The sequence below is a fragment of the Mixophyes fleayi genome, chromosome 3 (genome assembly GCF_038048845.1).
Source record: "Mixophyes fleayi isolate aMixFle1 chromosome 3, aMixFle1.hap1, whole genome shotgun sequence".
Classification (NCBI taxonomy): Eukaryota; Metazoa; Chordata; class Amphibia; order Anura; family Limnodynastidae; genus Mixophyes; species Mixophyes fleayi.
Genome location: NC_134404.1, coordinates 171,405,920 through 171,421,758, shown reverse-complemented (window position 1 = coordinate 171,421,758; position 15,839 = coordinate 171,405,920). Strand labels below are relative to the sequence as shown.

At 42.3% G+C, this 15,839-nt stretch overlaps 1 protein-coding gene across 1 annotated transcript in view; it reads left to right on the top strand.

Moving 5' to 3' along the window:
• Nucleotides 1–15,839, top strand: part of MDN1 (midasin AAA ATPase 1) — a 258,414-nt gene that overhangs the window by 46,966 nt on the left and 195,609 nt on the right. Inside the window, exons 22-26 of the mRNA XM_075202780.1 lie at nt 463–573; nt 710–861; nt 13,312–13,490; nt 15,390–15,598; nt 15,687–15,833. Of these exons, the coding sequence (XP_075058881.1) occupies nt 463–573; nt 710–861; nt 13,312–13,490; nt 15,390–15,598; nt 15,687–15,833 (798 nt within the window). The remainder of the gene's footprint in view (nt 1–462; nt 574–709; nt 862–13,311; nt 13,491–15,389; nt 15,599–15,686; nt 15,834–15,839) is intronic.

The window sequence follows — 15,839 nt, the reverse complement described above, 5'->3', positions numbered from 1 at the left end:
TCAGGACCTGCTTTGGCTGGTTTCAGCAGCGTGACTATTGAAGCCAGTCTCTGGTGGTCCAAGGGATTCTCCTCCAGGTTTGTAAACACCTTGTTACGGGCTCAAAAGCCAGTTTCAGCTTGCGTCTATCACGCCAGTATATGAGCAGAGTAGATTCCCCTCCCCCATCTCTCTTTCATCAACACCTTCAACTACATGGGCAATGTTGCATGCATCTTTAGGAGCAGAGCAGTTTCCTCCACAAGTGCTAACCACTTAGCCACTGTGCTGCCCAATCCATGCCACAAAGCATTGAGGCTGTTTTGAGGAAAAAGGGGGGTCCTACCCAGTGCTATAAAAGTGTACATATTAAAGTGGTCACTCCATGTATGTGCATGAACATATTGTTTACTTTTAAAATAGCATACCAAACCTAATGACATTTTAATTCTCTAATTTTTTTTTTTGTTCTTTGCTTTACAGGGTTTTTGCCTCTCTTTCCTAACACAGCTGGATAGAGCTTCTCACTCCACTGTACAGTTGTTAATATGTCACTACATCGTTCCTGGCAACATTAAAACTCTATTGAAACAGGTACTTAAAATGTATGGCATATGATGCTAGAAGTAACACTTTGCAGCATAGCCCCTGTCTGCAGACAACTTATCAGTATTAAATCATATACAATTTATAAGTAAAATGAGCAAATTTTATCACTCTTGTATTTTAGCCTCTGCCTGAGCCACATGGAGGCCGGTTTGTCCAGATAGAAGGATACTGGATTCCAGTGGGCGAGAAGGACCCAGCTATAGATGAAAGTTACATCTTAACATCATCGGTTAAGCTAAATCTTGGTGATCTTGTTAGAGTTGTGTCTGCGGGGTATGTAGACAACTTTTGTGGTTTTAAATTTTTATATGCACTGTCTAAATTGCACATTTTTATGCTACTGGTAATCAAATCTATGATTAGATAAACCTCTCCTTCTTTATTACTAGTCTTCTAAATCCATGCTTGCCTGAGACCTTGCACTCTTTAATCCCTCAGGTCTCATACAAGCATGGATTTAGAGGAATACAAAGATTCCTCTAGTAATGACTAAGAAGAGAATTTACACAATGTGGAGATTTAGCTTAAGCAAATATGCAAATCTATGGATATTGATGAGGGACCAACTGCCACAGTGACTTATGAATCCCTTTTTGGAGATCACAATAGAAAGATTAGTGTTTTTACTGTATAGCATGGGGAAAAAGTCAGTGTGACTTAGAGATTGGAATGTTCGTATCCATTTATTGAGGAAGAGGCTCGAAAGTGGCTAGTGTGTCATCCAGAACTATTATCGCTATTATAGATCGGGTCCACTGAGATATCCCATGGGTAGGAATAGGGAGAGGTATTTCATCTGGAACCACTTTAAAATCTGGTGTGGCTAATGCCTCGTTGGCCAGGGCACATAGATTTTGGGAGGATGCACTTCATACAGATGTCCAAAAAAAAGTAAACAGACTGCATGTTGAAAAGCATTGAAGTTATGCAGAGAGGTATAGAATTTGTGTGAAGCATGTTTGGACACTTTTGCTTTCACAGCAAGTACAATGACATCAGCAGTGTAGGCTTAAAAAATAGTCTAGCCAATCTGCCATTTGCTCTTCAGAAACAAATTGTATACCATCATGCAGACGTCTTCTGGGAGTTGATATAACCACTTTCCACAATATAGAAGGTCTAAATATCCTTTCTATGCTCGTCAGCACTTCAAAGAGGTTAGAAGTTCTAAGCATGGGAGATTATACGTCAGGCAAAATATGCCTGCTACATCCAAACAGTCCTTTTGGGCATTCAGCTTTAACGAAGAGAACAAATCAGAAGACTCTACATTGACGATTGTTGGAGTCAGTCCCCCTTACACCAGTAGGGGACAAACTATCACAGTATGCATGACTATGGACCCACTCTTTCACAGATCAGTCCAAGATAGTTTAATCGGCTTTGAACTGGAAATGCACTTTTCCTCTGTCTCGCTCAGCAGATTCCTGCCTCCCTCCATCCCTGTAACCCGCCCTCCCATGGTGGCCCATGGGTGGTAAACAGCAACCATCCCTGGCTACCACCCTGCCCTTATTCCTGCCCTCCTACTTCTGATCTCGGCAGGAAACCCTCAAATGATACTATATCGTGGTTCCTCACCCTACCTCCCCAATATCTGACTATTTTGGCTAATTTTGATATTCTGGCTTACGGTTTTTCCATGAATGTGAAAAGCTGGTCGTCTGTTACTGCCTATTGTGCCTCATCAGCTTATTTACTGTGATATCAACACTTTTTTCTAGACCTGTATAGACTGTGGTACTCTGTTGTGCATACTACAGCCCTGGTGCTTTTGCTTTCTGTATTTCTGATTGAGTGTTCAAAATAAAGTTATAAAAATAAAAAAAAAAGATAGTTTAATCATTGTTGGAGGAGAAATTTCTTTGTCTGATGAGGGACTAATAGAATTGGTAGCCTTGCAAATCCTTGAGAGGCTCGTGCAATTTTTGCTTGTTTTTGCAGGACAAATAGCATATGTTTCTATTTCAAACTCTTCAAGAAGTCATCAGGAGCCTTTTTGTTTTACAGGTTTAGATTTCAATATTGTCAAATGAGTCTGAATTCAATCCTCAAGGCCGTCGGCAGCAAGGATTTTGTAATTTCCATACACCTTCACAATGTCTATTTTCCCAGTTCATCACTTGAAATTTCTCAGGTTGTGGGTTTTGGGTCAGCCCTTTCAGTTCACTTGCCTGCCCTTCGGTCTGGCTCCATATCAGAGTACTAAGGTGCTATTTAGTCTGGTGGTGGAATTGAGGAAACAAGGAGTCTTGATATGGCTCTATCGTGTCAACATTCTTTTGGTGCACAAGTCAACTGCATAACAGCTCAAGTGATAGCCTTTCTACAAGAGCATGACTGGATTGTGAACTATGCAATAAGCCATTGCATCCACTCACAACATATTAAGTTTCTGGGTGTCCAGATAAAGACCATAAACAACAAAGTGCCTTTGTCAGAGAGGTGTATCAATTTCCAGTCCCTGGCTCATCAATTGCAGACTCCTCCAAAGGTCAATAATTCAAAATACATATTCATGTACCACAATGTTAAGCTTACACTGTCAACTAGCCACCTTTTTATAGTACTTTTTACTCAGGTCTGCTGGTAATAGAGTAGTGCCAGATTCCTTTAAGCAATTCAGGTTGGCCTCCTTTTAGATTTCAATTGTTGGGACTGTGAAATGTCCAGGCTGACACATATAAGGATGCCAACCTGAATGGGTTAAAGGAATCTGGGGCTAGTCTCATGGCTGGAACTGTGTAAAAAGTGGTATAAAAGGTGGATTAGTTGCCTGTGTAAGCTTAACATTGTCGTATATGATTATGTACTCTGAGCAATTCTTACACAAGTTTCTTAAGCTCATAAATTACTATTCGATACTGCTTGTTACTTTGACCATGCCTGTCCCTGCACTGCTGTGTTCTTGTGACCAGCATATTAATGGCATTTCGGGTGCCAGTGAAGAAGGCGGATGGTGGCAGCAATTACCCTGTTTAAAACTTGGGAAATCGTGTTGACTGTCGGTGCATGGCTGGCTTGGCTAAGGGACACAAATAGGAATAGTTGGTGACTTCTTGTTGCTAAAACCCTGTGAAAGTCTAAAAAGTGAATTAGAGTATTGTAGCAAGGGAAGTTCACAACTGTCCTCAAAGTAGAATTGAGGCAGTCCAGATTATTTATTTACTTCATAGCCATATTACTCTTTCATCCAGTCTCGGGGACACTGCTTACCATGGGTTGTGGAGGGGAGCACGGGAGTTGGCACCTAGCTAGTTAACTTTAGCACTGCTGACAGACCCCTCCCGTCTACAATCCCCCTGCCTCTTACTCTTCCTGTCAGTTTTTTTTAGGTGCCCATGGAGTTGGGCGGTGTCTTAGTTACTGCTAGGTTTTTTTCAATTTATTTATTTTTTTTCCTATTTAACTTATCTTTTTATTATAGGAATTTTTTCTTTTTGTGGCAGACCTGGGAGTGTATTCTATTATAGAGAACACACTCACAGAACAGCAGCGCAGGCACTGCTCTGTCAGATGAGAGCCAGAGGCTCTCACTGGCAGAGTAAATAGGGTGCCTGAATACAGAGTGACAAGCGGTCTCTCCGGACTGCTGTCACTCTTGGGGCCTCCCCGATAACCGGCGCTGCCACTGCGGGCATGGAGTGCCGGTTATCGGAGTGAACAAAATGACGGTGGCCATCTTGGAAATCCGCGGAGGAGAGAGGAACAGAAGGGGGCCATACCAAGATCCCCCCTCATACATAGGAGGGAGAATCGGGGTGCAATTGAGGTCTCCACTACTCTGCCGTATACCACCCATTTTTTCTAATAGGTGGCCTCTAAAAATCCACAGAGACAGCATTATCAGAGGGGGGGAGCTAAGATATAGAGCTCCCCTGCTCTCCATGACAAATTGGACTAGCCTTCTGGCGCCAAAGAGAAGCCTGGAAAAGGGGACAGATCAGAAGGAGCAGGCACCAGGACACTGCTGTTGGACTTCTCCCCTGTTTGGCCTGTGGGCTAAGTATCTGATTTATTTAAACACACATTACTGTATTTGCTGACTGCAAAGCGGCCTAGTAGGGGTTATATTTTAGTTCTCCTACTTGCCAAGATATTATATTGTTGTTTAACAAAATACAAGTACAACTTTAATGTCAGATTAGTTGATTACTTGTTTTTTCACACTATTCTCTCTACAGTCTCTGTCTCTCTCAGCTAAATCTAACAATTTAAGGCTGTGTGTTTGGTGTGCCTTCCTTTGTGAAAATGCCAGATAAAGGAAAGGGCCCTATGGCAAACTATTTTACATGTTCAAGATGTAATGTAAAATTACCATGTGGGCAGAAAGTCCCGCTGGCGCTCTGCTCTGTCTGCGCAGCAGGGGTCCCCCCTGTGCAAACCCAGCATATTCCAGCCCCACTGACGGAGGAACCGGCCTGGGTGGCCTCCCTGACACAGTCGGTTTCCTCTTTAGCACAGATGATTTCACAATCCACTCAGTTGCTATGTAGTGTGGCAGCCTCGGTGGCTAATAATGCTAATACACCTTTGCGCCTCCCTGCTACCACAGGTTCTATTGAACGTCTATACCAGGACCTTCCTCATTGCTTACGGACCAGGCCCCTGTTCCCACAGAACCGGCATGGTCCGCAGCATTTGTAAAGGGTTTGGACAAACTAAACCAGTTACTTGAATCCCCAAACATCCCGCCTGCTAAAAGGAAGCGGCCTAAATCCGCTAATCCCCTTATGGTCCTTTCAGACTCTGTGGGGTTTTCAGAGGAGGAGGGGGAAATAAATTCTGATCCTGACCAGGTTCAACCTTTGGAACAGGAAGAGAACACTAAAAGCCAATTTATTGATTATTTGGTTTTAGCGGTGAGACAACCGTTGGACCTCCCAGAACCGGAGGATCCTACTCCTAGAGACAGAAGTCTCTTTAAGAAGGCCAAAAGGAAGGCTCTCCGTTTTCCCCCTTCTGTAGAACTCAGAGATATTGCAGAGGGAGCTTGGAAACAGCCTGATAGAAGGTTCTCTTCCCTGTATCCATTGCAGGAGGAAGACGTGGCTCGCTGGGAGAGTATTCCTAAGGGGTATATTCCAGTAGCCCGTTTGGCCAGACACACTTTACTACCAGTCCCAGGTTCAGCAACTCTGCAGGATGCCAATGATCGCAGAGTGGAATCCCAGCTGAAATCTATATTTGTGGCAGCGGGTTCTTCCTTTAGACCCACATTTGCTTCAGCTTTGGTTGCTAGAGCCATGGAAGCATGGGCAGACCAACTGGCAGAGGCCTTACAGGACTCTGATTTACTTCCCCTGGCTTTACATTTGAAAGAGGCATCGGTGTACCTTTATGAGGCGGCCCAGAACACAGCGTCTGTGTCCTCCTCTATTCAGGCTGCATCTATTTCAGCAAGAAGAACGTTATGGCTGAAATCCTGGGAAGGAGATTCGGAATCAAAAAAGTCAGTTGAAACCATTCCTATTTCAGCAGCAGGTTTGTTTGCCCAGAATTGGATACTATGATTTCCCAGGCAACGGGGGGCAAAAGCACTTCTTTGCCGGTATTCTCAAGTAGGGGCCGGACCCTCGGGTCAGCTCCTTTCGTCAGCCCTTTAGGGGGATCTCCTTGCCTAGAGGACAGTCATTTAGAGGTAGACAACCAAATGCTCGAGGCTCCTCTGTCAGGGGTAGATCCTCGTTTGCAGCTAGGCGCCAGGCCTCCAAGACACAGGAGAAGCCTGCGTCCTGACGACCACTCTACTCTGCCGGAGGTGGCGCCAGTGGGGGGATGTCTGTCTTTGTTTCAGGAACAATGGGCAGCGCATCCCAAGACCCTTGGATTCAGGGCATTATACCAAGGGGGTACATGATAGACCTGCTGGGTCCGGTACCACATCGTTTCTTTGTAACCCTGCTACCCCGAGATACAACAAGAAGACAGGCAATACAGGCCTGTGTCGCCTCTCTTCTTTCGCAAAGAGTCATCTGCAGGGTCCCAGACAACCAGAAGGGACAGGGGTTTTATTCAAATCTGTTTCTGGTCAAGAAGCCGGACGGGTCCTTTCCACCCATTTTAAACCTAAAGAACTTCAATGTGCACTTACGGGTGGACAGATTTCGGATGGAATCCCTGAGGTCGGTAAATAAACGGCTTAGAGAAGGATCAGTTTATGGCTTCCATAGACATAAAGGACGCATACCTCCACGTTCCCATTTGGAGCGACCATCGGTCCCTCCTAAGATTCACAGTGGGGAACTCCAACTATCCGTGGCTGATAAACTTAAAGAAATCACAGGTGGTTCCGTGTCAACGCATGGTTTTCCTGGGGCTTATCATGGATACCAGTCGGCAGAAGGTGTTCCTGCCTGCGGAGAAGATCAGTTCAATCCGGGCTACAACAACTCAGGTCTTGTCCTCTCCCAAGCCCTCAATTCATTTGTGCATGCGGCTGCTTGGGAAGATGGTGGCCTCCTTCGAAACGATCCCTTTCGGTCGGGCTCATTCCCGATGCTTCCAGTGGGATCTGTTACAGAAATGGTCAGGATCCCACCTACGCTTGGATCTCCAGAGGATCTCGCTGTCTCCGGGGGCGAGAGAATCGCTCCAGTGGTGTCTGAATCCGGATCACATGTCGGTGGGCAGGTCTTTTGCTTCCATGGTCATGGATCATGGCCACAACAGACGCCTAAGGGTCTGAACATTGATTTTGACCTAAGTTCCTTTCTATAGCAAACTTAGACCTTTTTCCTTGTTACCTGATTCATATACCTCTGCATTTATAGTATGGGTTTCCAATTGTTCTCTACCTTGACACAATAGGGTAATATTTTTATAATTTATTTTTTGCTTTTTTTTTTACATTTTTCCATGTATTTTTTATATATTTTTTTTTTTCTCAACTATACTCTTAAGAGCTATTGGATTTATATATTTCATTCATATAATTCTTGGTATATGTTTAATACATCACTACCTATGTGACCTAAAATAAACTAAAGTTCTTCTCTTTTTTCACTTGGACTCAGCCCCTTTTTAAGGCATGTCCACTTCCACCAATTAAAACATTACTAGGGAGGTATCTAAAGCGGATGCCCTGTATATAAGCACCGCCCCCTCTTTGGAAAGGATCTATACATCATTTTTTCCCTGAGGGAGCCCCCGATGGAGGGGTGAAACGCGTTGGTTATTTGTTTTTATTGTTCTCTACTAGAACAGGTTTATTACAGTTTTATTTGTCCACACACTCTCCAGCGCTGCGGCACATCCCGACTGCCCGATACCGGAAGCGCGGCGTTTGGAACGCAGGCTTGCATTCCAAGACACAGGAAGAGAAGGTGAGCTCACTGAATCCAGCTACAGTCGGCGGTGCACCGTCTCCGGAAGGAGAGAGCCCTCGCGTATAGCCTTGGAGGGCTTCATGGACTCTGACATTTTCATTTAACCTCTTATGAGACCTTTACAGAGGTAATTTCTACCCTTTATATTCATCGCTGGAATTGTTATTTTCAGTAGCATACACGACTGCTGTTTTTTCTGGCCATCCCGCCAGAGGTTTGAACGTTATTTTTCCTCCTTGTCCTATAAACTTTGGATCTGTTTTTGGTAGTTTGTATTTTTTATATATTTTTTATTTTATATTTTTTTTACCCTTTTTGACCATTTATATTATTTTTATCTTTTTTCTATTTTTCATTTTTTAGTTTTTTATCTTCATACATTTTTTATTTTGCAGCTTGATACATATATTACCTTTTTAAGCTTACCTTTATGATATTTAGTTCCAAATAAACCCTTCTGGTTATTTTCAAAGTGCCTCCTGTTCTCATTATATTTTACTAGTATTCGTTTTGCCATTTTAGCCATATTGTATTTCCGTTTACCAATACTGTAATTCATAGCGCCGTGGGTCAATATTATGCTTACATTGTTCAGGAATCAGACTTATCAATAAACGTGCTGGAGTTGAAGGCAATTCTTTTAGCCCTTCGGGGGGCACAGTCCCTCCTTCGGGGCCACCCTGTCAGAGTTCAGTCCGACAATGCCACGGCTGTGGCATATGTCAACAGACAAGGAGTAACCAGGAGTGCAGCCGCAATGAAAATTGCAGCTCAGATTTTTGTTTGGGCAGAACAGTACGTTCCAGCAATCTCGGCAGTATTCATTCCGGGAATAAAAAATTGGGAGGCCGACTACCTAAGTCTAAACCAAATGATGCCGTGGGAGTGGTCACTCCATCCGGAAGTTTTTCAGGTTCTAGTTCAGAGATGGGGTCTTCCGGACATAGATCTCATGGCATCCAGACACAACAGGAAAGTTCACAGGTTTTGCGCAAGGGCAAGAGACCCCTTAGCGGTGGCAGTGGACGTAATGTCGATGTCATGGGAATTCAGGTTGGAATACCTGTTTCCGCCGATTCCCATGCTTCCTCGACGAGTAAGGCAAGGCGGTCTGCCAGTAATTGTTATAGCTCCCTCATGGCCACGCCGAGTGTGGTACGCGGACATAATCTCAATGGCGGTAGGACAAGGATTTCGTCTTCCGTCACGAGACGCCCTTCTTCAGGGTCCCTTCCATCACCAGAATTTACCTCAGCTCAGTTTAACGGCATGGCTGTTGAAGCCAGCCTCTGGAGGGCTAGGGGTTTTTCCTCCAGTGTGGTGAACACTATGATGCGAGCTCGCAAGCCAGTTTCAGCTCGCATCTATCACAGGATTTGGCGAGCCTATATCAGATGGTGCGAAAATAGGACATGTCACACGTCTTCCTTTCGTCTCCCTCGCTTATTGGCTTTTCTTCAAGATGGGCTGGAAGCAGGGCTTCGTTTAAGTTCCCTAAAGATTCAGGTATCGGCACTTTCAGTCTTTTTTCACCTGAAATTAGCGGATTTGCCAGATATCAAGACTTTTCTTCAGGGAGTCTTACATATTCAACCTCCCTATGTTCCGCCAACAGCACCATGGGATCTTAACCTGGTACTGGACATGCTTAAAGGGTCTCCCTTTGAGCCTTTACTTGAGGCAGATTTTAGGTGTTTGACCTGGAAGGTTGTTTTTCTTCTGGCAATTGCATCGGCGCGTAGGGTGTCTGAATTGGGAGCTCTGTCTTGCCGGGAACCATATCTGGTTTTTCACGAGGACAGAGCGGTGTTGAGAACACTCCCATCTTTTGTTCCGAAAGTGGTGTCCTCCTTTCATTTGAACCAGGAAATTGTAGTTCCGGTTTTTTAATCTACTCCGTCTGATCGGCAGTCTATGGAAAAGTTAGATGTGGTTAGAGCTCTCCGTATTTATGTCAAAAGAGCATCTCAAATTAGATGAACTGATTCTCTGTTTGTCCTATATGATTCTAACAAAAGAGGCTGGCCAGCATCTAAACAGTCCATTGCAAGATGGATTACGGCAACTATTAAGCAGGCGTACATAAGAGCTAACCTGCCTGAGCCAGAGAGACTTACGGCCCATTCCACCAGATCGGTACGGGCGTCATGGGCAGCAAGAAATGGGGCTTCTGCTGACCAGCTTTGCAGGGCAGCCACCTGGTCGTCTGTCCACACATTTCCCAAATTTTATCAATTTAATGTATTCGCATCCGCGGATGCAAATTTCGCTCGTAGTGCTCTACGAGCGGGGCTTTCAGAGCGGTCCCACCCTTAGGGGGCTGCTTTAGAACGTCCCCATGGTAAGCAGTGTCCCCTCAGACTGGATGAAAGAGAAAAGAGGATTTATATACTTCCGTTAAATCCGTTTCTCTGATTCCGTCTGGGGGACACTGCGATCCCTCCCTTCTGTCTTTCCTCTGTATGCTCTTGGTTGATTGACCTATCTCCTTGGGGCTTTTTGAATTAACTGAGGAGGAAGAGGCAGGGGGATTGTAGACTGGAGGGATCTGTCAGCAGTGCTAAAGCTAACTAGCTAGGTGCCAACTCCCGTGCTCCCCTCCACAACCCATGGTAAGCAGTGTCCCCCAGACGGAATCAGAAAAACGGATTTAACGTAAGTATATAAATCCTCTTTTTTTATGTTTCTATTGATTATAAGATAATTATTGCATTCAAGTTTTCGAAAAATTCAGTGGCCAGGTTTCAATAAGAGCCACTTATCTCTGTAATGTAAATTCTTCCCATTGTATCTTGTGATTATATAGCTCACTAAATGTGTTTATGGGACGAAATACAGTCAGGTCCATAAATATTGGGACATCGACACAATTCTCATATTTTGGGCGCTATACAACACCACAATGGATCTGAAATGAAACAAGCAAGATGTGCTTTAACTGCAGACGTTCAGCTTTAATTTGAGGGTATTTACATCCAAATCAGATGAATGGTGTAGGAATTACAATGGTTTCTATATGTGCCTCCCACTTTTTAAGGGACCAAAAGTAATGGGACAAACTAAACAATCCTACATCAAACTTTCACTTTTTAATACTTTGTTGCAAATCCTTTGCAGTCAATTACAGCCTGAAGTCTGGTACGGATAGACATCACCAGACGCTGATTTTCATCCCTGGTGATGCTCTGCCAGGCCTCTACTGCAAATGTCTTCAGTTCCTGCTTGTTCTTGGGGCATTTTCCCTTCTGTTTTGTCTTCATCAAGTGAAATGCATGCTCAATCGGATTCAGGTCAGGTGATTGACTTGGCCATTGCATAACATTCCACTTTTTAAGCCTTAAAAAAAACCTCTTTGGTTGCCTTTGTAGTATGCTTCGGGTTATTGTCCAACTGCACTGTGAAGCGCCGTTCAATGAGTTCTGATGCATTTAACTGAATATGAGCATATAAAAGTGCCCAAAACACTTCAAAATTCATCCTGCTGCTTTTGTCAGCAGTCACATCATCAATAAATACAAGGGAACCAGTTCCATTGGCAGCCATACATGCCCACGCCATGACACTACCACCACCATGATTCACTGATGAGGTGGTATGTTTTGGATCATGAGCAGTTCCTTTCCTTCTCCATACTCTTCTCTTCCCATCACTCTGGTATAAGTTGATCTTTGTCTCATCTGTCCATAGGATGTTGTACCAGAACTGTAATGGCTTTTTAGATGTTGTTTGCCAAACTCTAATCTAGTCTTCCTGTTTTTGTGGCTCACAAATGGTTTACATCTTGTTGTGAACCCTCTATATTCACTCTTGTGAAATCTTCTCTTGATTGTTGACTTTGACACATATACACCTACCTCCTGGAGAGTGTTCTTGATTTGGCCAACTGTTGTGAAGGGGTTTTTCTTCACCAGGGGAAAAAAATTGCCTTTGAGTCGATTGTCCCATTACTTTTGGTCCCTTAAAATGTGGGAGGCACATATAGGAACCGTTGTAATTCCTACACCGTTCACCTGATTTGGATGTAAATACCCTCAAATTAAAGCTGAAAGTCTGCAGTTAAAGCACATTGTGTTTGTTTCATTTCAAATCCATTGTGGTGGTGTATAGAGCACAAAATATGACAATTGTGTCGATGTCCCAATATTTTGGGACCTGACTGTATCTAAGCATAGACTCCATTTTAACCTGAAAGTAATAAGTGTGACTAGAATAGTTTCCCTATCCTACTAATGATTCCATAATAGTTTGACTCAAAAGACAAGGTATTTGATGACTCAATGCTAAATAAGCATTTTTATACGTGTGAAATGTTACAGGTTTTGAAGAGCTTTTAACTTAAGCTGCTGTTGTCCGCTTTAAATTATGCATTGTTTCAGTAACCTCTTCCAGTGAATATCTAATGTTAGTAAATCGATTAAAAAGAGCCTTTATCTTACATAAAAAGTACTACTGTTCTTTTCTTCAATTTTTTTCATACACAATTTGACTATCTTTCACAGCAAGTGCCCTCACTACCATTTTGTGAGAGATAGAGAGAGAATACTGTGCAAAAGTTTTAGGCATGTGTAGAAAAAAATGCTGCAGAGTAAGAATGCTTTCAAAAGGTGTTAATATTTAATAATTAATAAAATGTAAAGTGAATGAACAGAAGAGAAATCTAAATGAAATCAATATTTGGTGTGACCACCCTTTACCTTCAAAACAGCATTCTTCTAGATACACATGCACACAGTTTTTGAAGGAACTCGTCATGGAGGTTGTTCCAAACATTTTGGATAACTAATCTCAGATCTTCTGTGGATGTAGGCTTGTGCAAATTCTTCTGTCCATATGTAATCCCAGACTGACTCGATGTTGAGATCAGGGCTCTGTGTGGGCCATATCATCACTTCCAGGACTCCTTGTTCTTCTTTGAGCTGAAGATGGTTCATAATGATATTGGCTGTATGTTTGGGGGGTCCTTGTCCTGCTGCAGAAAAAAATTGGGGCCAATCAGAAGTCTCCCTGATAGTATTGCATGATGGATAAGTACCTGCCTGTATTTCTCAGCATTGAGGACACCATTCATCCTAACCAAATCCCCAACTCCATTTGCTGAAATGCAGCTCCAAACTTGCAAGCAATAGTGTGTTTTACTCTTATTTTCTCAGATTGTACATCCATTTTTCTTTGAAAAGTTGTTTAAGCAGAGGGGTAAACAAATGTTTACCTCTCTGGATATCTCACCTAGTGACCATATATGGAACAAACAATTCACTGTGCAATTTAACACACCTGAAGTTGGCTGTAGTGCCAAAAATACATATTTAATACACTATTATGAAGATTACATTAACTCTATCAGTACAAGTTCTATTATTAAGCCATTTTTAATTGCCTTCTCATTCTCTTCCAGGAATCTTGCAGTTCTTATCCAGGGAGAGACCTCTGTAGGCAAAACAAGTCTAATTAGATGGCTGGCTTGTGCTAGTGGGAACCATTGTGTGAGGATTAATAATCATGAGCATACAGACATCCAGGAGTATATTGGCTGCTATATGTCAGACTCTTCGGGCAAACTTGTATTTCAGGAAGGTAAACATGTTTTTAGCGCTCATTGTGTAGTGTGTCTCCCACACTTGTAATTGAGGCCTCAAGTTTGCATATTTTGGAGCCACTGTTTTAATGTGGGCATGTTAAAACAAATGCACTTTCAAACTTTTATTAAGGCCTGTATATCATGTTATGTGATGTTTGTCTCAGAAATGCTTACTTTTTAAAGTAGCGAAGTTTACGGTATTGAACATGCTCAGTAAACTAATTCGATGTTGGAAAAACGGTGTGGTCTTATGTTTAGGTGACAAGTCTACTTTGAAGAATTTCCACTCAATTGAGGAATTGAGTGCAGTTTTCCACAGAATTAATTTGAATTGTCAGAATTCCAACAACAATTACTCTCCATAATTGAATGTTTGTTAAAAATGAGATAATATAATTACCACTTCAGTTCCTTCCCAAAGCAAAGCATAAGTAATTGTGGATTATATCTGCTCTCATATTTCGGCCATAGACAAATGACTTGTTACAGTCCTGAATCAAAAAGCACTAGGGACATTGCAGCTCATCTTGGTGAGCTGTGGAAACATTTTTAGGTGTTTGGATATGAACATTGGTAGGAAGCATATCATGCTTAGCAGTGACCAAAATATAATTGCTAAATATATTGTTATATTTTATACAGCCCACATAGCAAACTGTCTCCAACAAAATATATCCAGCATGTACCCTGAATCCTGAAACTAACAAAATATGATGTATTTAAATTAGCCTCACAATACACAACCATCTAAACCCACCTGTAACCTTACTGTTGACCTTTGTCCACTAATTAATTTCTCTCCCACCCCCTCTCTTAATGTGCTGACAACTTAGCCAAGTGTCTTTGCAGTGATTTTGCATAATTGTTGCTCAGAAACTTGGCCCCTCTCTACAGTAGTATTAATCCAGGTGAAACTTTAACTCGCAGCCACACATCACTGCAAAGCAGAGAGGTTATAACTGAGACTATTATTGTTCACAGTGCAGTGTTGCTTACACACAAATTATTTTTATGAAAGAGTTGTTAGAAGAAAATCTTTCCTATGATCTCATCACAAAAGTCAGTGTTTAAAGTATGCACAACAATACTTCTATTAGCCACAAGCTTAGTGCTGTGGACCGTTGAAACAAAATTTGAACCTTTTTTTCACAACCACAGAAGATGGATTTGGTGAGGAGCAGGTGAAGCGTTTGAAGAAAAGTACACCTTGACAGTTGTTAAGCATGAGGCTGTACGTATTATACGTTGGAGTTATGTGACAGTCTGTGTCAGAAGGTGAAAGGAGAGTCAGTGAAAAATTCAAGCCGAAAAAGGGTTGTATACTTGAGAAAGACAATGATCCAAAACATACCTCAAAATCAGCAATGAAGTAGTTGCTGAAATTGCAGATCAAGGTTTTGCAATGTCCTTCACAGTCCCCAGACTTGAATATTGCTGAAAATCAGTAGGGGGATCTCAAACATGCAATGCTTGCAAGGAGAATTCTGCAGAGGGTCAAAACATTTGTAAAATAAAATGATCTTGTCTACAAGAGAAGTTTGGAAGCTGTTACATGTGCCAAAGCAGGTGCTAATAAGTATTGATTGACAAGGTGCCCACACTTTTTCATATGAAACATTAACTGTTACCCCCCTCCCCCACCTCCCCCAAAAAATTGTTTGTTAAATTAAGCAATAGTAACTGTGGATTGAAATGTGCTGGAATATCACTTTTAAGTTGTTTGCAGAGTACCCTGCATAGTTTATATTAACTACTTTCACCGAGTGATTAAGTGAAACGCGCAGTCAGACATGGGGTTAAGTTGGTTGTATTTAGTAAATGGCATAGTTGTCTTGGTCATAAGCCTTAGAATCTAATAGTATTTAACAATTTCTATTACTGTCATTTTAAATTAGGTATTCTAATTGATGCTATGAGAAAAGGTTATTGGATCATACTGGATGAGTTGAACTTGGCTCCGTCAGATGTACTTGAAGCTTTGAACAGATTGCTTGATGATAACCGAGAACTCTTCATTACGGAAACCCAAGAAGTGGTTAAAGCACATCCCAGGTTCATGCTTTTTGCTACTCAAAATCCACCAGGCTTTTATGGTGGCAGAAAGGTTTGTTTCTATAATTTTACATTCTTTTGTAGTTTATTTTCTTGCATCCATGAAAAGCTATAAAACATTAAATTCTTTGTTTTAACAGGTATTATCAAGAGCTTTTCGAAATAGATTTGTGGAACTGCATTATGACGAATTACCAAGTGCAGAGCTGGAAACTATCCTGCACAAGCGCTGCAGCCTGCCACCATCGTATTGTAATAAGTTGGTTGCGGTCATGTTAGAACTTCAGGTAAAT